This window comes from Lemur catta, chromosome 7, assembly GCF_020740605.2.
Source record: "Lemur catta isolate mLemCat1 chromosome 7, mLemCat1.pri, whole genome shotgun sequence".
NCBI classification, from domain to species: Eukaryota; Metazoa; Chordata; class Mammalia; order Primates; family Lemuridae; genus Lemur; species Lemur catta.
The window spans coordinates 77750428-77775030 of record NC_059134.1 but is presented as its reverse complement, the minus strand read 5'-3'; the positions used below and the strand labels follow the sequence as shown (position 1 = coordinate 77775030).

At 36.4% G+C, this 24603-nt stretch overlaps 1 protein-coding gene and 1 long non-coding RNA gene across 2 annotated transcripts in view; one reads left to right on the top strand and one right to left on the bottom strand.

Moving 5' to 3' along the window:
• Nucleotides 1–16705, bottom strand: part of ANO3 (anoctamin 3) — a 407322-nt gene extending 390617 nt beyond the window's left edge. The window contains exons 1-2 of the mRNA XM_045557695.1: nt 16388–16705; nt 11630–11706 (exon numbers count right to left, since the gene is read on the bottom strand). Coding sequence (XP_045413651.1) covers nt 11630–11660 — 31 coding nt within the window. The 5' untranslated portion in view covers nt 11661–11706; nt 16388–16705. The remainder of the gene's footprint in view (nt 1–11629; nt 11707–16387) is intronic.
• Nucleotides 16620–22982, top strand: LOC123642532. Its single transcript, XR_006736475.1, has 3 exons — nt 16620–16734; nt 17243–17373; nt 22914–22982. It is a non-coding gene; the product is annotated as an uncharacterized LOC123642532 (long non-coding RNA).
• The last annotated feature ends 1621 nt before the right edge of the window (nt 22983–24603 follow it).

Here is a 24603-nt window from a genome sequence, read left to right as displayed (position 1 = left end):
TATTTTCCTTTTCACCTTTTTTCTCTTCCATGCTTGTAACTCCATTCTCTGATACTAGTTTGGATCAACCTTAACATACTTATTTAACTAATATCCCCATGGTCACAACACTCCTGTGTATATGTTCTCTTCACCTTACCTCAGCTTTACCAGTCTGTGAACAGCCTCAACCACCACCTGCTATGTAGTTCCTTCTTACTCTGTCCATGCTCCTTAAACCTAGGCCAAAAAAACTTCACAGCATAGAAGCCCTCCTCACCCAACCAAGGCTCTGGTACCCTGCAAAGGGCTGCCTGCCTCACCCCCAAGTGGACGCCAGCCTTACCTCACTTGGGCTCAATATGCCATACTGGATTGTCTTCCTTATGCGGCTCAGCTTCTGTTCCTCCCACTCATTTCTCTCCTATGTGAATACCTTTCTCATCACTCTCGGCTCTAACACCCTGTTTTGGTCACTGTGGCTCCTTTTTACTCAGCGCAGACTATTGCCTTTGTTGGCCCTACCTAATAGCTTAGGATAGGATTGCTCAGGAAATCAAAAAAGAGATGGCAGTGGTAGAAAAAGGAAGGAAAGAGAAGTGGGGTATGAAGAAGAGAAAGGGCAATTCTCATGATTTTAATACAAATTGAGATTGGTTTACTAGATATATTGTTTCATTGGCCATCCTCTCAATTTTTTACCCTCGTTCAGTCTATCTGCTTTACATAATTATTTTATAAAATGGAAGGACAATTATGATGATACTTCTTGAGCAGAATCTGTAATGACAATGTTAATTGTGAAATTGAATGATTTGAAACATTTCGTATACCTTACTACGTAAATAAAGTCATGCTCACTTTGCACTTCTTGATTCTTTCTTTTTCCTGGGTGTCAGTCTTCTGTGAAGGAAAAATATCTCCATACTGAAGAAATATTCTTAAGAGATAGGTAGTAAAATGAAACTGATATTGTATTTCTGTTTGCTTCTAAGTTAAAATGTGAATGAGGTGAAAATCTATAACTTTATGACTACTGACCACACATTGCTTTCTGTCTGTCTCTTCTTTTTATTACTCCGTATCTTCTAGGCTTCACTGACATTATGTCTCTTCCCTAATTGGTAAGGATGGTCCTGCTTACACTTAATCTGCTTCTTCACTTTACTCCAGGACAGTGCTTTCCAACAGAAATATAATGAAAGCCACACATGCAATTTAAAATTTTTCTGGTAGCTACATTAAAACCAATGTAAACGGGTAAAGTTGAGTTAAAATAAATGTCTTAACCCAATAAATACAAATTATTATTTTGGCATATAAGCAATACAAAATTATTGATATATTTTGTATTCTTTTTTTTAATATTAACTCTTCTAAGATCTGCTGTTTCTTGTTGGTAGATAATATTTGTACGTATTTATGGTATACATGTGATATTTTGTTACATGCATGTAATCTATAGATTCAAGCCAGTATATTTATGGTATCCATCACCTCGAGTATTTATTATTTCTATATGTTGGGAACATTTCGAATCCTCTCTTCTAGCTATTTTCAAATATACAATACATTGTTATAGGGACCCTACTCTGCTATTGAACATTAGTAGCCAGTTCTATCCAACTGTATGCTTGTACCCATTACCCAAGCTCTCTTTATCCCCCCACAACACCCTGGGATCTATCACTCTACTTTCTACCTCTTTGAGATCAACATTTTAAGCTCCCATATATAAATAACAGAATGCTGCATGTTTTAACTTCCAAAACATCTCATTTTGGATACTAAATTTCCATCAGAAATGTTTGATTTATATTGAGAATACATAAAATTATTAATTGAAAAAGTAGATTCATAATTCCAAATTGGTTCAAATGCACTTAAAATTCCCAAATATGAAGTAAACATTCATTGATAAGATTATAATTAAATTAGTTAAAATAAAATAAATTTAATTTCTCAATTACATTAGCCACGTTTAAAGTTCTCCATAGGCACATGTGGCTAGTGACTACTGTGTTAAACAGTGTGGGTACAGTCACTTAGAAAAAAGAAGAATCTGAGTTACAGAATGCTGTTGGTATTGATAAGAAAGAATATCAGTGACTTTGAAGTGATGCAATTAATCTAATTTGGTGACAGATTAGATCAGAGGCAATGAGGCTTTAAGAGAAAATTCCAGAATAACTTGCATTACTCACCTCATATAATTTAAACAAATTTTCTCAAATGTTAGTGTGAGGAAATTTCCTTGAAGAGCTACTAAAAAACACATATTTCCTATCCTTTGCATTGTTTCCTCACAAATCCTGGTTTAGACATTCTACAGCAGGCTTAGAAAACTGCATTTTAGTTGATTCTGCCTCAGATCATTTTGAAATAAACTGAGACATAGTGCCCTCCAGAGTTTAACTGTGTTAAAGCCAGTTTACAGTCCAGTGTTAAAACCTGTATAGAGCAGCTGATGTTTTCCTGCCTTGATTAGGGCAATGCTGGGCCAGTATTGTTGTCTCTGTTTCATGAATGACATACACTTGCACTTGCACTCACAACTCAGAGTTTGGAATCATGCCAACATGTGTGGATACATTTTGAAGTTCTTAGATCATTAAAAACACATCAAATGATAAATTGTATAAGTGATTGATTCTAAGCAATGAAGTCTACTGCTGTCCCTCTCTCAGATTGGCAATATTCAAATAGTGGCTATGCTTATATCCAAAGACATTTTCCTGGTCTACATTATAGAAAATCAAAAGAAGCCATATTTTTGGCACTATTTAAAGATTATTCATTTGTTGAGAGAAAAGTATTGATGTCTTGGTCACATACATATTGTCATTATTTTTATTTTACATTGCTTTATTTTCATCCCCAAATTTTGTAAGCTTGCCTTATAGACACAAATTTGTCTCAGTAGATTTAAAATAGGGTTTTCTGTTTTCCAATATCTACTATTTCCTAATGATTCATCATCCAGTCTTTAATCCCAATTATTACTTAAGAAAATAACAAGACACTAAATGAAGGGAAAAAAATGCTTTGTTCAGGTATTCCTGCATATGGCCTCATTTTTATATTTATATATGTCAATGTTGCTTGATTAAAATTTAAAGGGGGAAATTAAGTATATGAGAAAAAACGAGTAAAAGATGTGATTTGTGTCATACCAATCTGAATGGCATTCAGAGAAAGATTTCTGTATGAATCTCTAAAAGTCTGTACTAATGGGAACCATATGTAAGAGAAATGTCTGATGTATCAACAGAATATCTCATTACTATACATTCCATCATGGGCTTCCTATAAAATAAACCCTTCTCTCATTAAAATAAAATGGTAGCACTGAGGATGAAGTCTGTCTTGCTCTGGAGAGGCCCTTCCTAATAAACTATAGTAAATTTGAACTAAAGACCTCAGAAAACTATAAATTGTACAAATCATTGATACAAGAAATGTGCCACAGATGTTCCAAGAATTTTAGAAAAAACTCCCTTAGCTCACCAGCTGAGCAAGAAAGAGTGACCTCAAATAAGACAGAATTACAAGCTTAGATGGAACGTCACGGCTGAAATTTATATAGGTCCTTATTGAACACATCACTGAAGGAAGCAGTGGCTTTATTTCTTGCATGTCAGGAAACTTCTTCAACCTGACACATGATATATTTCAGTCCTCTTTCACCCTTTTATTTGCCAATCTTGTCTATACAGGTACTGTGTGTCACTTCTTATTGACACCCTAAAACAAGAACAGGCATCTCTCAGTTTTCATTGTCTTAAACCTACTTACAAGTTGATCTATTCCTGAACAGTTATCCTGCATAGATTACACTCAGACTATTTTTGGTTTAAAATTAGATTAGAGAACGTGTTCTTCAGGATGCTTAATACAGAGAAAGTACAGAGTAAAATAAAATCAACTTCCTGTTGATGTACAGGAACATGGGAATTCATATCCTCTAGGTGTGCCCAATTTGTTCTTGTTATTCATATAGCTGAAAGGATTAAATTTATTCTTGTAATTCATATAGCTGAAAGTTTTATGATGTATTCAAAACCCAGTTTCACTTAGAAGTTATTTATTTTATCTAGTTAGATCATTGGAGAAGAAGAGATGAAAGTTATTCAGATTCCCTATATAGATAATTGCATTAATTAACTCTATCTTAATAATGTATTATAAAAATATTTTATTTTTGTTCCAAAATTAATAATCAGACATTGATAATTCTATTTGTTACATCTATAAATTCTAAAGTTAAGAATTTCTTCAGTTATTTCTATATATAAATACTAGGATAATAAGCTAATCCTATTTTATTCTTTCTGTCAAGATGCTGGTGCCAAGTACTGGCAAATCCAGGTAAACTGCCTCCTTCAAAAATTCATTTTAAGCTGTCATTGTGTGCCACTTGTTACATACCAGCAAATTAAGGCTTCAGAATACAAACATAACACCTGGGGTCCCTGCCTTTACAAATCGAACCTCATAGTCCGATGGAGGAGTCAAGGAAGAGAACAAATAGTAATTGTACACTGTACAGTGAGAAAATTGTTTACAATGAGATTTGGAAGACTCAGGACTGGTTCATGAAGGTGGTTCAAATTAAGTGAGTGGAAGTTTTCCCATTGCACAAACTAAAAAGGTATTCCAGACAAAAGGCATAACAGTTACAAAACAAAGGTGACAGCTATGGCATGCTTTAGGAAATGTTCATGCTCATAGTTCAAGCAGCAAGAGTGTGGAAAAACAGGGAGGAGAATCAGTAGAAATGAGAAGATAGCCGTGAATCTCACTGTAAGTGAATTGAATTTTATCTTACAGATGACAGTGCATGGTTGAAAGATTTTAAATAGGGGAATGACAATATGTAGTTCAGCCAGATTATTGAAGGTGATTGTTTAGAAACTATAGTCATTGCAATAACAAGGTAATAGGCAGTTCCACAGTTCCTAATTCACTTTTTTTTTTCCAGTTTTTCATCTCTTGGCTCCAGTTCTAGGACTGATAATAAAAATTCTCAACCAATTAGGAATAGAAGAAAACTTTCTCAACCTGAAAAAGGGCATCCAAGAAAAACATACAGATAACATTATAACTATTGGTACAAGACTGAGTGCTCTAGTTCTAAGATCTAGAACGAGACAAGAACTTCTCACCATTTCTATTCAATATTGTACTGGGAATCCTAGCTAATGAACTAAAGTAAGAAAAATAAAAGTCATACAGGAAGTAATAAAAGAGTTTCTGTTTTCAGATGACATGATTTTTCCCAAAAGAAGAGATAACATGTTTCTATTTGCAAAAGGTATGGTCTTTCACATAGAAAATCCTGAGAAATAGTTTTAAAAAAGCTTATAGAACTACGAAGTAGTTTACTATATTTAGTACTTTTGTATAAAGGTAAAATATAATTAGACAAAATAATTTTTGCTGTGCCCATTAATTGAAAGATTCAATATTTTTCAGATGTAAATTTTCATCAAAGTGATTATAAACTCAACCGCAATCAAAATTCTGGCAGGATTTTAGTAGAAACTGACAAAATAATTATAAAATGTATTTGAAAATTTAAATATTCTAGACTGGCTGAAATAATTTTGAAAAAGAAAAATAATTTAAGCATGATAAACTACATAATTTTTATGCCTAGCATATAGAAGCTGGCAAATATATATTTATTATTAACAAATGAATGAGTGCCTATCCAGGTCTCCTACATTTAACAATATCTTACTATTATCAAACCTCACATTCACCTCTCATAGGAAAAATGCATTGTGAGAAAGGCAAGTGATGATATTGGATGAAGTAAGAATTAGGTGAATTAACACATCTTAAGTTCTATTGAGTTTGATACAGACATTATCAGGTGGTTGGTAGCTTTGCCATTTATAAATTAAAAGCAAAATTTTCCATAGTTTTTTCTTCAAATTTCCAAATCACTATTAGATCTTTTCACAGCCACTTCTATGTGTTGTTTCTCTTGCGAAATATTTAAAATTGCTAAATGTATAAACATTTGAGCTATAATGGTCATTAAAAATATTAAAACTAAATCACTCCTTACTGAAATCTCTAAGCTTAACTAAGCTTGAAAGGTAAAGAATGAGGGAACCTAGAGAGACATTTATTACTTCACATAATCAAAGTTAAAACTATCTCATAAATAAGCAAAAACCAAAAACAAAATCAAAACCACAATTATCTTCTTTGGCCCAAACTGCAGTTGTTAAGTTGAAATAAACAGATGTCCTTATGAGCTTTCTTTCCAGAAACACAATCTCTCCATTTTTATTTTATTTAGCAAAATTTTCACTATGTCTATTTGTTTCAAGTCTGATAATTTCAGCCTACAGATTATTGCACATAATTTTGCAAGTGACTTGGAAATTCTCCATGTAACTGACAAGATTTACTAATTATTGTTGATCTTAGCCTAGCAATGGCTCCCAATAAGGAGAAATAACTATGTCTTCTAGGAGGGAGTTTAACCACCAATAGACTAAAAAGTAGATATTCCTAAATTGCAATCATCACATGTTAAAATGAGATACATGAAAGATTTTTTTTCACCTCTCATAAGCATTAATATCTTTCAGAATTACAGACTTGTTTTTACATATGGAAACTAAACCATTAGGAAAAATTTACTCTAACTTGAACAATTTGTTGATTCTAGATAGAAACCAATCACTGGGGAAAACAGAGGAAATTCATATTACTGATGTTAACATTTTCAATGAGTTATTTGAAACAATTATAATGGTATTTTGTTTTGTGCTATGTCTAGAACAAAAAAAGGAATGGAACAAAATAAAAAGTTCCAGCAGATTTGTAAAGAGAAGCTCAAACAAATGAGAAGATAAAAGTAGAAATAACAAGGAAGAACAAAACATTTTATCAAATAACAAATGAGAGAGTATTCCTGAGAGGGTGATCAAAACCATGAATGATTGAACAGGTAAGGGCAGTATGAAAGGCAGCAGAGCTGGGAATGAGTGCTCCGGTAGAAACAGAGCATTAGAGCCTGGGTTGGAAGAAGAAATGCAAGCACTATCAGATTCCAAAAATAATAGTGGGAGCAGGGCTGTGGGGAGGGATGATGGGAGGAGGTTCTCAGATATTTTATTTAGACATTAATTACTGCTCCATTCACTTGGAAGAGATGATGTTTCCAGGCAACTCTCTCTCCACCCATATGGTTCAGATATTTGATATTCTTTCTTTGTTCTGCCTGTGATTAAGACAGTTAATCAAATACTCCAGGATAAAAACAGCACCTTCAGTAAACAAACATGTCTCAAACAAGTAGTGGCACATGGAGTTTAAAAACAATTTCTTCTAAATCCTGAAAGACAGGAGAGTGTGAGCATATTTCATGCTAAAGTGTCACCAGGTTTCTGAAATTCCTGTGCTACTCATAGATTTAACATCACTAGTAATTTAACTAAAGTAACTAATATTTGTGTATAATTTGATAGTGCATGATGAGTTTTTTCAAATATTTGCTATAAATTTCACATCTTTAGTTGTTGTTGTCCTACCTGTACATGAGAGGTGAAGTCACTTGTCTGTGGTTATGCAGGTGGACAGAGAGAAAGCCAGATTCAAACGCAGCTGGTAGTTTACTTCATTTACTTTTGAAACACACTCATTTCCTTTTACCACTTCATCTCATGTTCCCCTGCCCTTTGCCTGATGGTATGTGACTTGGACTTTACTAAACTATTGCTCCAATTGTTCTTTAAATGTCATGAAAAGAGAATATCTCTTGATACTAGGGAGAAACAATCTCAGAGACACTAACGGATTTTAAATTCCTCCAAACCATTAAAACATATAATTTTCTTAGATGGCTGTAAAATCCAATTAAAGAAATGAAACTTTCAGACATATCACAGAACTATCACATACAGAAAATAAAAGTAGAGTATATATGGATTGTGTGAGATAAACAAGGCTTATTCTCAACCTGCCTCTTTTGGTGCATTATTTATGTTCATGACTCAACAAAATTATAAATACTTATATGCTACAGATCTTTTTGGTAGCTCCTAAATAGTTAAAGCTGAACATATTGTTTTGGGACTGAAAGGCCTTTTGCATCCATAACTTCACTCTTTTTAAAAAATAAGTTTGTCACTTGACAATGCTAATAAACTTATCTCTTTACCATCTAAATACCAAATTATTTCTCTCTAGTTTATCTTAAACACCATTAGAAGCAGGTATAATCCTACAACATAAGGTGAATGTCCCTCACAACTAAAACTTCATTATGAGGTGGTCACCCAGTTCATGTTTGACACCTACTTTTTGAGGCAATTCACCCTATCTTTGGAATACTCTGAGTAAAAGAAAGTTCTTTCATATATTGAAGTGAAATTCATGTCTATGGTTTCTATCCATTGAGCTACCTAAGTCAAATCTTATAGCTTTTTATTATGTTTCACTTTCCTCATTCATCTAATTACAGCAAACAACAAAAACAAAAATGCAAACTTTGAACATAACATCTTGGTACTATTATTAAAAAAGAGAATTTTTTTTTTTTTTTTAAGATTATTGAAGTCTTTCACAGAATCCAGGGAAAAACTGAGTGTAAGGGTGTAAGGGTGGAATCCAGGGAAGTTCCACAATGCTGACTGGATAATTTTGAAGAACACTGTATTCCTGCCTCCTCTTGAATGGGTCTTGGCTTCCTTTGTTGTCTTAAGAAACAATATTCTTCAGGAAAGTCTTAATGGAAAGGACATTCTTCCCTTTATTTTCAAAAATTTCTTTCATTTCCTTTCTGCTCCTATTCAAAATAATATATGAATTGTTTCAATCTTCCAAATCAGATTCCCCTTCCTTTCTTTGAAAAACCTACAAACAAACCAAAACAAAAAAGACAGACCTCTTTGGTTCCACCAAAGGCCGCAGTTTATGGATTAAAAAGTCTGGAGTCAGGAAAAAAAATTCAACAGGGGGGAATTTATGAATTAGAGCCACATCAAGGATCAGTCAGTGACCTATCTACACAATTACAAAATATGATATCTCTGTAGTCACAAAAATAACTGATATGTCATGAATTCCCTGGTATTCAATTTGTTCTCATTTATCTTTCCACAAGTACAGAGTGATTTTTAGAGAGATCCATTCTGTGAAGTAAATATATCCATGTCTTGCCATAAAATTTTGTCATTAGATTTGTCTATTTTGTCCTCATTCTATCTGGTTGCTGTTGTGATCTGGAATTTATAATATATGATTTAGGTGTTTCATGAGAATGGAGACCTTGACCAGACTAATGTTTCCTGATTCCATGTTGCTCCAAGACAGACAGACACAGCAGACCCACTGAAAACATCTCCCTGCCTTTTTCCCTTCAGACGTAAAAGAAGTATTGTTTTCTAGCCCAGGATACTTAGCTCTCCTTTACTATTTTTATTAACCTTGCCCAACAATTTTGTAAATACTCTTTTTCTTGAATTTATTTAATCACCTCTTTTGAGTGGATGATCTATTTTCCTGCTGGGACCCTCACTTATACAGTGATTGGACCAGGGGTACCCTCAGAAAACTAATGGGATTCAAAAGTGGGAATCTGGGATGGGGTTGTTCGTATATTTGATGACAGCATGGATATCTTTCTGGTGAGGAAAAAATGAGAAAATGGTTTTCAAGGGAATTATAGTTACTCATGGTTTCCAATGGGTCATAGTTATTCAAATTACCACTAGTTGTGGTATTGAAGGATGGAATGCAGTCACTACTAACTCCAGGGGCATACAACCAGTGCATTTACAAAGTACATAGGCTTGAAGTTTGATACTCTGCATTCTCTGTCTTAAAATCCTTAATAATTTTATTTTTGAATTTACATTATGTAAATGAAGTCCCATGTGACAATGGAGTGTGTGCCAGGGGCTTGGAGCTTCAGTTCACATGCAGCTCCACTTCCCCCTGCCTCTCTACACTCCTGTGATGGTTTATTGGCCACGTTTTCCCAGCCCTTGCTCAGTGACTACTGCCACCCTCTGCCCCCAGTGGGGACCTGGGTGTTGGTACAGGGAGAATTGAAGTCAGATATGCACACTCTGCACCACTTTATCATAGGGCAGAACCCTGGACACCTGTGATAGCCTGCACATTTGTGCCACAACTTTCTCCATGCCTGAGCAAATATGTTAGTTAATAGCAGATTAAAAAACAAACTCAATGACAGTTGAACAGGAGACCATAGTAAAGAGGAAAACTTTTTTTCAGGTTTTTGAACCATGGCTTAAATCTTTATTTTGCAGTAGGCCACACAAATTATATAGACAGCCCGGAATGTAATGCCAGTGGAAGGCAAACTTTTGAGAAGTGTACTGTCTGTAGCACACATAGTTACTTTGGTTAATAATGATGACTGGAAACAATTGAAGCATTTCCTGCAATTCCTGACAAAACTAAGCAGTGTACACAAAGACCAAGGAAAAACCTTTTAATGCCTAAGTAAGTACAGAAGGAAAATTGGAAGGCTTCTGTAACAATTTTTTAAAGTGCTTTATCTCCAATAGTAGATATGGCTGAAAAATCATCCCCAACCTGAAAATAAATTTTTAAATTGAAGCACCAATTAAGTGTTCAGCCTGCCACATTTATTACACTAAAGCAGAAGTAGGCAAACTGCTGCTCAAATGTGGCCCACCACTAGGTAATGATAGCCAGGATTCAACCTTGAGCATAATTCCATAAAGAGATATTACTTTGGGGTAGGGGTCATTGGAAGTGGGTGAGTGTTTTTTGCATGTAGTTTGTGTGTAAATAATTTGTGACTGGAGGAAAAACTCTGGCAGTTTTAAAACATGGTCACTAAATTAATTGGGATTTTTTTCTATTGGGAGGTAGAGTCTATGTCTCCTCCTCTTGCAGATAAACGCTTTCATTGTTTGAACAATAAAATATGGTGGAATCCATATGTGGCACATGGACAGTTTCCAGGTTCAGGTCTTAAGACTGGCAGCTTACATTTTTTCTTTCTTGGAACGTGGCCTCTAAACTCAGCCATTATCCTGTGAGGAAGGCTGGACTATATGTAGAGGCCATGTGTAAGTGTTCTGGCTGAAAACAACTCTTTAGGTCTCAGTTGTCACCCAGCATCAACTGCCAGATAAACAAGTGAAAAAGACCTCAAGCTGACCCTAAGCCCAGCCTCTCTGACCACCACTGCATGAAAACCTTTAATTAAAACTCGTTAGCTGAGCCCAGTCAACCTCCAGAAGTATAAAGATAATAATGACACCATTATTGTTTTAGTCATTAAGTTTGGGACTGATTTGCTATATAGCAATAGAAAACTCTAACAGTGTTTATGTCTAAAATAATGAATTCTCTTTTAAAATATTGGTATTTTAATTATCACACATAAAATTAATAATGAGAACAGGGGTTTATTTTTAATAAAAATTTACATATATGATCTGTGATAAATATACCTTCATCCTATCTTTTATACTTTAAACATACTAGAGAGGGCTTATCTATAAGACAATTAATGGTAACTTCAAGACCATTTATTGTTTTTAATTATCCAGAAATAAATTATGTTCATTACACCCGATACACTAAGGCTAAGGGTTGAAACAAAACAAGAAAGGTTGCAACTTACCCTGACCATAATTTGAAAACGTAGACGGCATGCACTCTCTTTTTCACCAAGCATTCCAATAGAGATTTTCCAGGTATCTATGATTAAAATGATTAAATTTCTGTAAGGAAAATCAATTACACATTTTGATATGAAAATATAATGACTGGTTATAAATATAACATCCTATTGTTCATTTATTAACTCAGTTTTAATTAGCTACATTGAATATTTATCAACTTACCTTGCTATCTCTACAAGAAATTTATAATTAAGAATTATCTGGTTCACAGCACATATTCTGTGTCTTGTACTTTTAGGAAATATTACTGTTGTTTCTTTTCCCCTATAGAGAGATAGGATTGAAAGTGATTTATACATATATTCCTCTAGGAAATAATTTTTAATTTAAAAAAACACTTTATACCCGTTTGGTTTGGAATGGACTCAAAATCTCATATTGTTTCTTATATACACTCCTATTTTATCATTTATATAAAATGTTATTTTTGTATATTTTTGAAATAGTCATAGTGGACAAAAGTAAATTGTTTTAAGGAAGGAAGAACAAATTCTGGCTTGTAGCCAGAATTTACTTTTAGCCATGAATCCATGTGAATGTTTTCTCAACTATAAACCCGAAAGGCAGTATCTTCTCTGCTTACTTCACATGATAGTTAAAAGTATCTATGAGATTAGCCATGTGAACATCCTTTGCCATTGGTATGTATTTATAAAGTAAAAGTTCTGCATCATGCACTGTATTTATAAAGTAAAAGTTCTGCATCATGCACTATGCTAGGTGAGAATGAAATCTCCCATAAAATGAAAGAATTTATAAATTTGATGACTATAAGAGACATTGAACACAATCACTTTCAATCTTATTTTACAGATGTGAGATCTAGTGGCTTTTTCAAGTTTAAATTGGACTATAATCTGTGACCTTTGACTCCTAAGGCAACACCTACAAAATCATCACCAAGGCAATAACTGCTACATTGAATAATGAGGTATATTTTTATTGTAAAAGGTTTAGTTCCAGTGCAATACTTTTAGAGTAAATTTGGACAATATCACCTAGTCTTTCTCATCAGGAAAATGAATCAGAGGAAGCACAGAATTTCAGGTGAAAGTAAAGCATAATATCTTCTTCAACAACAACAGCAACAAATGTCTTAGTTTGAGCCTTGTCTCAAATTCCTCAGTGCTGCCTAGATACTCAGCCCAAAAAGAGAAAGGGCTGAGAGAAGTGAAAAATGATCCCAGCAACAAACATAGATCCTGTCAGAAGATGGCAGTAAAGGCGCAGAAGCAAAGGCAACCGGGGTCTTAGATCCCAGGCTGCATGTATTCCCCCTCCTCTTATCTGTCACTTGAAGACAATTCAATGTGTGGATATTTTGGTTTCCCCAAATTGAATATTCTCATTTTTAAGTAACACTGAGAACAATATTAGAGGTAGTATATAGTACATGAAAAAAAGACAGAAAGAAAGAAAGAGAAAGAAAAAGTGAAAAAAACAAAAAGAAAGGAAAGAAAGAAAAGAAAGAGAGAGAGAAAGTCCTTGTAGTTGACAATGATGACGGGGGACACAAATTACAGTAAGATGTGATTAACTACCCAAAGAAGCTTATAGTTTGGTAGTGAGAAAAAAGATAAAGTAGCAGTTAATGAGTAAATAGAAGTAGGCACAACATGCTATGGAATAGCAGAGAGGGACTGTGTTAGTAAGTCCACGAGTATTAGGAGATTTTCCGGAGAAAGAGATGTTTTAACGGAGCACCAAAAACAAGTGAGCCTGGCAACAAAAAAGGTAGAAAGACTTCCTGGCAAAAAGAACTTCTAGCTTAAAAGGCAGGGAAAAAACAATTAGATTACTCATTTAGACTACATTAGGATTACTAATTATAAAGCAGGATATATATATAAATATAAAACAGTGTATGCAATAAGCAGGGAACTTTTTTAGCACAAAGGAAATAGGTATATGCACATTTTCATTTCTTTCATCTTCACCATTTCCTGATTTACTACATTTTCATTATCCGTGCTTTACAGAAGAAATTGAAGCTGAGAGAAGTTAATTAATGTGCCAAAGATCATGTTATTAAGAAACAGTAAAACTGACATTTGAACTATCTTCCTGACTCCGTAATGTATACTCTTTTCATCAAACATTGATGCCAGGATAGTTAAATATTGATGATATCAATTCATGTAAATGAAAGGTTTCTAAATATCTAGTTCTTTGCCATATAAATTAAATATTTCAGTTGTCAACTATGTGTGCCCACTATGGGGAGATATAACCTTAGTTTTTATTTTTTTCTACCATATCGTCAAAATTTGAAAATGATATATATGGGGAACATGGGTCAAATGGGGCATAATAAAGATTGTTCTGTGACTCTAGCTATTTTGCATGTTAATTTGATTTATTTTGATTTGGGTTGATTTAGATCAATGTTCTTTTCCATTGCCATAAATATCAGGAACTGAACATTGACACTAACAGTACATTTTTGGAAACAGGTGCCCAGTCCCTTCTTGCTTGTGAAGTTTCAGTTGAGAAGGCTGCAGTTACTCTGATAGGTTTTCCGTTGTAGGTTACCTGCTGTTTTTGTCTCACTGCTCAAAGGATTGCTTCTTTTGTGTTTACTTTGGTCAGCCTAATAGCTATGTGATGTGGTGATTGCCTTTTCACATTGGGTCTCCCAGGAGTTCTGTGTGCTTCCTGTATCTGGATATCTAGATTTCTGGCCAGACTAGGCATATTTTCCTCTAGTATTCCATGAAATAACTTTTCCAGACCTTGTGTATTTTCTCCTTCTCTCTCTGGGATGCCTATGATTCTTATATTTGGCTTCTTTACATAATCCCACATTTCTTGTATGTTTTGTTCTTGTCTCTTATTTCTGAGTTCTTTTTCTTTATCTGATTTTTTTAGCACATAGGAATTATCTTTAAGTTCTGAGAGTCTTTCCTCTGCATGATCCATTTTGTTCTTGATGCTTTCCACTGTGTTTTGGAGTTCCCTAAATGTGTCTTTTGTTTCCAGAATTTCTATTTTGTTTTTCTGTAGTATTTCAATTTCTTTAGAGAATTTTTAATTCATTTCCTGTTGTTCTTGTGGCTTCTTTATGTTTGCTTTCTATTTTCTCTTCAATTCCATTGAGCTTTCCTGAAATCCATATTCAGAATTCTTCCTCTGTCAGTTTAATCATATTGTGTAAGTTGGTATCTGTTGATGAAGATCAACTGTTTTCTTTTGAGGATGACTTTTCTCTGTGATCTTTCATGTTTCCTGTGTTCTTTTGCTGATTCTTTCTCATCAGGCTACTTTATTGAGAACTGGGGGTGTTGGGGCTGGTATGGCCTTATCTCCAAGTCCCCAAAGGGACATTCCTTGACAGTGCTGGGAAGATGCACTCTGGTTCTGTATTGTCTTAGAGGCGTTTTAGCCTGAGGGGTTATCTCTGACCTGTTGTCTTCACCTCTTGCCAAAGGAGATTAGTGAGATTGGACCCCTTGCTTAATCTCCCCGGTGGTGAATCACTCGTGTGTGTGGTGTGTGTGTGTGTGGGGGGGGGGTGACTTCGCTGACCTCCAACAGCTTGAGATGGAAGGCACTGTGTTGAGCCATGGGGTTACCCTGTCTGCTGTTGCTTGTAGTTTGCGTGGAGGAGTCGATTATCAAGGTATTCCAATGCTTTTGTTTTGGGCTCTAAACCCCTGAATGGGTTATATGAGTGCCCCGATCTTTGGGAAATGTCTTGTCACTCCCAAGGGTTACTTGAGCCTTGTTGCCACTTTAGGTGGGGTAAGGGAAACTAGTACCTGCAAGCCTGAGAGCGTGTACTTCTGTGGTTGCTTGATCTGCTGCTAGGGTAGAGCTGCTAATATGTTATTCAGGGCTCTTTCACCACACTTGAGATGCAGCTCCTGGTGGGGGCGGGGGGTGTCAATTGGTGCAATTGCAGAGGATTCTGGCCAGCATTTTCCTTCCCAGTCCACAAGCCCCAAAGCTGGCAGCAGCCCCGGGTGCCAAGGGCAAGCTAGTCTTATGTTCTTGGCAGATGATCAAAACCAGCCAGCCAGACGGAATCAACAGTCTGCCCCTTTTGTTAAGTTCCATGGTTGCACAGATTCACGCCAGTTGCACAGAGAAAGCGACTTTTCTCCCTTCTCCCTGCCTCCAAGGGCAGGGTCTGCCCTGCCTGAGAGAGAGTCAGGCTGCGGGGCTGCGGGAGGCGTGTTGTCCGAGGCCGCCCGTGTTTCACCCAGGAAGCGGCTTCTCTCCTTTCTGCCCACCTCCAAGGGCGGGGTTTACCCCGGGGCGGAAGAGACCAGCGGCCCAGCCGGGGGAGGAATGCAGCCTGAGGCCGCCTGGGCTCTCAGCCCGGAAAGCGGCTTCTGTGTCACTCGGCACCTCCCAGGGCGGGGCCTGTCCTCCTGGCCTGAAAGGCAAGTGGCCGGGTTGGGGGAGGAATGTTGGGAAAGCGGCTTCCCTCCTCCCGCCGCACCTCCCCGGCGGCCCGCCCTGCTGGGCCGGGGCAGGGGCCTTGCCTGAGGCCGTCGCCTGCGCTCGCCCCGCCGGGCTGGGGAGGGGGCGGTGCCCAGAACCCCCATGGGCCACAGCATTTCTAGGCTGTGGACCCCCCAAATGGCAGCTGCCCCCCACAGAGAGCCGGCACTGGAGGCCACTGCTGGGGGGGGCAGCAGGTGCTGGGTTTGACAGGTTGACTCAATGAGCCACCGGCTGTCCCCACTGCTTACCTGTCCCACTGTGTCACAGCAGTCCAGTAGAGGGTCCTGTACTCTCTGACCCCCCCCTGAGCCAGCCGAATCTTTGGCAGTTTTCAGGGGCGGAGCCTCCCTTTCGGCGTTCTCCTCCTTTGTTGACCGCCAGAGCCAGGTGCCTGTCTCCAAACGCCCCGCTGCGGCCCGGAAGTGTCGGAAGTGCCCACTCAGACCAGTCCCGCCCCCGCCCAGCGTGGATCTAGCACTGAGCACTGGGGAGTTTAAAATGTTTCCCGCTGTTGTCTCTTCTCCACACAGCCTGTCATCCCGTGCCACAACTTTGCCCTGACTTCAGGCGCTTCCCTGCCTGAGTGGGTGTGGAGGTGGGTGGAGGAGAAGTCATCCTCCTGTGGGTCAGATCACCCCGCCCTGGCGAGCCACCGGGCATGGCTGCCTCACGGCTCTATTCCTTATTTTTTTTTTATTTTTATTTTTGAGACAGAGTCTCGCTCTGTTGCCCGGGCTAGAGTGAGTGCCGTGGCGTCAGCCAAGCTCACAGCAACCTCAAACTCCTGGGCTCAAGCGAGCCTCCTGCCTCAGCCTTCTGAGTAGCTGGGACTACAGGCATGCGCCACCATGCCCGGCTAATTTTTTCTATATATATTTTTAGCTGTCCATATAATTTCTTTCTGTTTTTAGTGGAGACAGGGTCTCGCTCTTGCTCAGGCTGGTCTTGAACTCCTGACCTCGAGTGATCCACCCGCTTCGGCCTCCCAGAGTGCTAGGTGTATTCTCTATTGTATACCTTGCACTCTCCAGACTTTGTGGTTGATTCTCCAATTCACCTCTTTATTTTTCTGGCGCTGCTTGTCCCCTGCTGCTTCTCTGCAGATTCACGATGCTGTTCTTGTGGGAGAGTGATCCACTCTTGTGTAGTTGTCCACGTTCTTGACCTCATGCTCTGGGAGCAGAGAGCCAGGAGGCCACCACTGATCCGGCATTTTCCCTCCAACGTCATCGTGGTGAGTCTTAATTCATTTATTCATTTATTGAAAACAAGGACAAACAATATTTTATCATTACTAACAGGTAAAGATTTTAGAGAATAAATATCAAGAATACTTGACAGTAGCTCAAAAACGCAATTGCACAAATAATAAAGAAATCATCAGTAGCAGCACAGTCAGGCATGACTACTTGGGAGGGTACAGTAAAGATGGTTGCTGCACTCATAGGTTTCCTCACCTACACCGAAGGTACTTCTAAGTCTGTCAAAGTACGGTTGTGAATATACTGGCTCTAGGGTGCAAATCCACACTCCTTTGCCTTGTCTTGTAGTATTAGAATGGGACCTTGCAAACATTCCTCCTTTGAATACGGGCTTGATGTTTATCTCTGTAGAGTGTGTATATATATACATAAATATAAATATGTCTTATATATATATATACAGGTGGGGGGAGAGAGCAGAAGAGAGTGGGGGTGAGGGGGGGGAGAGAGAGATAGAGAGAGAATGCTTGGTACTCATAAGGCATACATCTAAACCTTAGGAAATTCCCATAATCATAAATACAGAAAGAGCTTCAAAGTCTTGTAAATTTTCTCTGAAGTATAACCCCACCAAAAGTCACATATCTGATACCGTATGCTCAGACTAAAAGTTAGCTGTCTTTTTAACTTTCACCCATAATTTTTTTGTCACTGAGAAGTTTTTACATGTCTGAAAGACTTACACTGAAACAGTTTAACAATTGTGGCATATCTTTTAGAAGATAAGTCACCCCGAATTAACAATCCAATCTTGATTTTATTTAAACCTTCTATTTCCTAAGAACAAAGAATTTCTTACATCTTTTTTTCACCCCTGTTTTCTTCAAGTCACATATTGGTAGTTGGGATTTTAATTTTTCCAATTTTTCCATAGCCATTTTTCACAAGGAATTGCTAATTTTTATTTGTGTGACTGTGTACCCATTGATGAATGGAGATAAGCTGAAGAGAAAACACTATTATTTTGGGAACTATTGTCTTTGGTTACAAGCTGAGTGATTTATGTTATTCAATACTATGCTGCAGTAAATCACAAAAATACAGTGGATTTTAAGGGTGCTCTTGTGTATTAAAAACCCATGAAAATAAAGTTGATGAATTCCATGGGTACATTGGGTACATAGTAGCAGTATTTTTTCTATTAGATTTTAAGTCTCTTCTTAGGGTAAGATTTAGATACTAAGACCAGAGCTATAAAAATATGTGATATTGTGGAAGTAGTAAAAGTGTAGGAGAAAGTTAAAGGTGGGCACCACTTTAAACTGTCTCTCAACTATTATAGATACATCTTTTAATCTGTCTGAGTCTCATTTACTTTATCTATAGAATTGGTCTAATGACTTATATTTTTATTTTTGACTCTGAATATTTGCAAATGTTTAACAAGCAGCCTATGAAGCAGAAAGAATGCTCAACAATAGCATACCTGATGGGCTTATGGCATTGAATTTAGGTAGACTGAATGATCAAAATGCTTCTGTTCTCTTTTTTGCCATTAATATTCATTTGTGAAAAGGTCAGATAGGGTGTAAGATACAATCTGTGGCCAAGGAAGAGAATGAAACCAACTGGTTCCTGAATATGGGTTTCTATATGGGGGCCTCATAATATTACTATTTAGCCCACTCTTATAATTTGTTTGAGTCAGGTAAAACAGATAGTAACTAAAATTTCTTGGAAGTGTCTATCCAGCTTTCTAATGACCTTGAAGAATCTTCAAAATTATAATTATTTCCTGTGGATGATTCCCTTATTTTTTAACTACCAAACATGTATAAATTCTATATTTAGACAATATTCTAGACATCAAAGTGTTCAAAATCTAGATTCCTCAAAACTAATAGTAGACCTACCATTCGATCCAGCAATCTCACTACTGGGTACCTACCCCAAGGAAAAGAAGACATTATATCACAAAGACCCATGCACTTAAATGTTCATTGCAGCACAATTCACAATTGCAAAGATAAGGAATCAACCTAAGTGCCCATCAACTGATGAGTGGATAAAGAAAATGTGGTGTATATAGTAGTACTCAGCCATGAAGAGGAATGAAATAACATCTTTCACGGCAACTTGAATGGAACTGTAAACCATTGCCTAAGTGAAGTATCTCAGGAATGGAAAAATAAATACTGCATGTACTCACTTATAAGTGGGAGCTAAATGATGTGTGTACATAGTCATATAGAGTGGTATAATGGACTTTGGAGAGATGGGAGAGGGAGTGAGGGATCAAAAACTACCTGTTGGATATAATGTATTAATACATTATTCAGGTGATGGGTATACTAAAATCCCTGACATCACCGCTGTACAATTCATCCATGTAACAACAAAACATCTCATACCCCCTAGAGCTACTAAAATTAAAAAAAATTAAAAAATCTACTGGGAAGGACAGCTATATATATACACAATTGCAATGCAATGCATTTATTGCTAGAGTGCTCTCATGAATAATGTATAGAGGGCCAGAAAGAAGTAATGATATATTCTGCCAGAAATAGAGGAAAATGGTATCACAAAAGGTTTCAGATAGAAATGGCAGTTCGAACTTACTCTTTAAAAATGAGAATTTTGCCAGAAAGTAAAAGCAGAAATTGAGAAGGACATTCTATGTAAACGGAATAGCATAAGCAACTTTAGGTCACAAGCATGATAGCTGGGAAGCAGAAATTTATCTGTGAAACACTCCAGAAATCTCCAGATTTAGTCAGTGCTTCATCTGAATTTTTACAGCAGTTTGTTCACCTATCAACTAACTCCCTATACAAGATTCCAGGTTGCTTTAGGTATGGAGCATTTCTGATTTACCTGGAGCCACACCTGGCCCTGGTAGCTGCTCAACAGATTGTTCTTCCATCAGTATATGAGGGAAGTGGTGATGTAGCTGAACTGTAGGTTGTGTGAGATAGACTCTGAAAGATCAGGCTAGAAGGTAAAGTTAGGTCAATGTGTGATGGGATTTAAATGCCAAAATAAGCAGTTTAGCTTCTTTTCTATCAGTGAAAACAAGTTACCAATGATTTTTAATTTGATCAAAACTGTACTTTAAAAGACAATTTTTTTCCATTGCTGTTGAGAGTTTTGAAGTCAAAAAGACATTTACTCTAACCCCAAAACAAAGCCAAATAGACCCACTAAAATGAATGAGAGTTCTTCTTTGTAGAGAAATGATGTGAGTTGTTTGGGTCATGTACAATCATTAGGTTTTATAGCAAATACAATAGCCTCTAACAATTAAAGTTTAGTAAAGACTATAGGCTTCCTCCTTTCATCCTTGCTACCACTTAACAGTAAAATCAAGCCTGAGATAAACTTCTGCTAAACACACACATTTATTAACAAATTGGCACAAATCAGTTAAACTCTCCTTCTGTAAGGTTGATAGGTTCCAATTCTCTATTCGTTTAGATGCTCTGCCAGTATCTTCCATGAAATGCTAACCAGAGGAAAATGCAACAATATTTTAACAACAGGATCAGCTATCTATCTAATTGGAGTAAGGCATCCAAGTAACTTCTAAATCAGCAACTGAAAAAAATAGTTTTTCGGGATCAAACCTAAATTATTATTTTTAAGACTATAGGCTGTGGGCTACCAGATGTGTATACACTGTTGATATAAGGGTAGTTCTATTGTTTGAATATTTTTCCCCTTTGATATTCATGTTGAAATTTAATTGCCGTTATAATAGTATTAGGAGGTGGGACCTTGAGAAGGATGTTAGACCATGAAGGTTCTGCCGTCATGGGTGGGATTAATGCCCTCATGAAATGGGTGAGCTTGGCCCTCTCTTGTTCCTTTGAGGTCTTGCCCATCTGCCTTCTGCTATGTGATGACATAGCAAGAAGGCCCTTTCTAGATGCTACCACCTTGACCTTGAACTTCCCAGCCTGCAGAACTGTGAGCCAAGAAACTTCTATTCATTATAAGTTACCCAGTCTCAGGTATTCTGTTATAGCAGCACAAAATGGACTAAGACAGGTAGGAATGCCTGTATACTATTTATAGACAAACCAGATATTTTAAACAATCATATCTAACATTTAATTGAGCTCATTAACAAAGTATCTGATATTGACTGCTGATAAAGTTAAGCAAAATCCCTTGTCCATTTCAACCCAACAAGGTTTCCATGAGACTAAATTCAATAGACATTTAAGGATCAATTTTTAAATGTCAGAATTTGGGCTGGATGTATCAGGCAAGAAAAATACAAAAATTAAAATATCAGGAATTGCATGAATATATTGTGACCATTGCTGTAATTGAGAGTGGTGCCACCTGCTTTGTGTAGACAAATCTATTTTTATATATATTTTTAAATATTCTGGTTTCAAGTATTCATTTCCATTTTCAGAATGTATTTCTAAGCTTGTCTTAGGAACTGTAGTCATTGGAGGATCAAAACACATTGCTAGGATATAAAGTCAGGGAAGGCTTTCCAGACAATGCCGATATTAGAGCTGAATCATAAAGAATAAATAAAACCTTCACTGATTAAAAAATGTTGGAAAATAATATCTCAGAAAGAGAAAGTAGGCCGGGCGCGGTGGCTCACGCCTGTAATCCTAGCTCTGGGAGGCCGAGGCGGGTGGATCGCTCGAGGTCAGGAGTTCGAGACCAGCCTGAGCAAGAGTGAGACCCCGTCTCTACTAAAAATAGAAAGAAATTATCTGGCCAACTAAAAATATATATACAAAAAAAAAATTAGCCGGGCATGGTGGCTCATGCCTGTAGTCCCAGCTACTCGGGAGGCTGAGGCAGTAGGATCGCTTAAGCCCAGGAGTTTGAGGTTGCTGTGAGCTAGGCTGATGCCACGGCACTCACTCTAGCCCGGGCAACAAAGTGAGACTCTGTCTCAAAAAAAAAAAAAAAAAAAAAAAAAAAGAAAGAGAAAGTAAAGAAACAAGGTTACAAAAAAAAAAAAAAAAAGGAATAAGTCAGTGTTGAGCTTTGACTAGAGCTTTGATTAGAGGTTGATAGAAGATCCTACTCTGTTAGTTCTAGCACTGCAGGTAGCCAAGCCCAGGGGAAGTATCTGAAGAAGAGAACTTGACTTCAAATAATGTTGAAGTCATGGAAATGGTGCCAGTTGCCAGCAAAGGAGCCTGGAAAGGAGCAGTTCAGATGGAAAGAATTTTAACAGATCTGAGGACATTCACAACAAGAAAGTTCCCAAAAGGAATATCCTTCAAACCAAGTTTTCTACATATAGTTTTCTTACTGTTCTGTCTTTAGGGATAATGTAATTAATATGGTGCAGTCATGACAAAGAAAAAAAAATACCCTGAAATACAGACTAAAAACAACAACAAAAAACAACTTTGTTATAAGAATTATGAATACAAGGAAGGCAGAAAGAAACGGAGACCTGTAGATGGACAGATCCTTGAAGAATTTAATAATTTCAATAGAAGGAGTAGATGTCATCCTATTGATAATTGTTCATTGCCTTCTTTTTCTTCTCTCATCTTTGATTCTTGTTCTGCATTGTTCTTTTCAGTTTTTTGCTTGTTTGTCGTAAGGAGTACAATGGGCAATTCAGAGTCTCTAATTCACCAGATGAGGTAAAAGTTAATGTATATTTTTTTCTGCAATTTGGATATTTAATTGATTCAACACAATTTAATTGTATTGGTACATTATTAAAAATCAATTATTCATATATCTGAGAATTTTTCTAGACATTCTCTTCTGTGCCACTGATCTATGTGTCTACCTTTTTGCTAATAATAAACTATATTGTATGTTGTAGATTTATAGAAAATCTTAAACTCTGGTAGGACAATTCCTTTCGCACTATTATTACAAAGGGAGCCATTTATTAATGTTTGCTGAAACATCACCATTTATATTCTGATAATTGAATAGCTGACACTGGTAATCTTTAGAGGACCATGCTTCAAAAATTCATAAATTCCAAGTATGTTTATCATATGCATTTATTGGTAGATCGAGTATATTCTCCTAAAACGATGCCTTAGATAAGAAATTTCCCTTAGCAGATATCTTAAGGTGGACATATTACTATATTTAGAAGGATATTTGAATAAGTTCTTAATAATAAGTAGAAAGAAAATAAAAAAAAGGAAAATGAGAATAGGAAAAAGACAAGCCAAAAAGCATGAAATAAATTTACAGTGTCAGTCTTAATTTCTAATCTGTACTCTGTAATTTTGGGGCTCAGTAATTTTTACTTTAGTCTTTTCTCTTTACTTAGAGATTCTGTAATTTGTAAATGATTGTATTTTCATTGCCAAATATTGGCAGTAACTTCTGTGATCCTAAGATAAATATTACTTTTCTGGTGAATGGTTCTGAAGTCAAGAACTAGACAGTTTATATAATACAGTTACATGAAGTGTATATTAACTGTATAAACCAAGGTTTCACATTTAAAGAGTTTAGAGTTTCTATGAAAATGTTTATCTCCTTAAATAGAAAAACTCCTTGTGTATCTATATGTAAAATTATGTGCATGTGGCTATAAATACAAATACTAAAGAAAAAGATTTTCAGAGTTTATGTTGCATTTAGTCCAATTAAACTTGCTGTTTGGAGACTGAATTCCCACAGGCATGTTCCCATCCCAAAGCAGAAATATGCTAATAAAAATTAAAACTTATCCATTTGGCCATATACTTTTTTATAGATTCATGGAAAGTAAAAGCATCTCTTTCAATGCTAAAAATTATTAACAAAATATTTACATATCATGACAGTTTTTCAGTGTTTGAGATTAGATTTTGACTCAAATTATATATACGTGGCTCAGGCTGAACATCAGAGATGATTTGGTACAATCCTAGGCCACTATGGAAAAAAATCACCCTGCCAATGACCACACAAAACATTTTTCTTTTAAATTTTCAGTCATTGAACAAAATGCTGAAATAAATTCATTCATTCATTCATTTATGTATTCATTTGCCACTTTTTATCTAGTGTGAGCTAAACATTGTTCAGGGTTCTACATTAATGGGCAAAGTGGACCATGCCCTTGTGACATGTGAAGCTTATATTCTATGATAAATCAATTTATAAACAAAAATATAATAAATATGTTAATTACATAATATGTTACAAAGTGATAGATGAGAAAAAGGAAAAGTAGTGCACAGTAGGGAGGACTAAGAGTGCTAATATAAATTTATTTAATGTTAGCCTATTTTTATATTCAGAAATGTAATGAT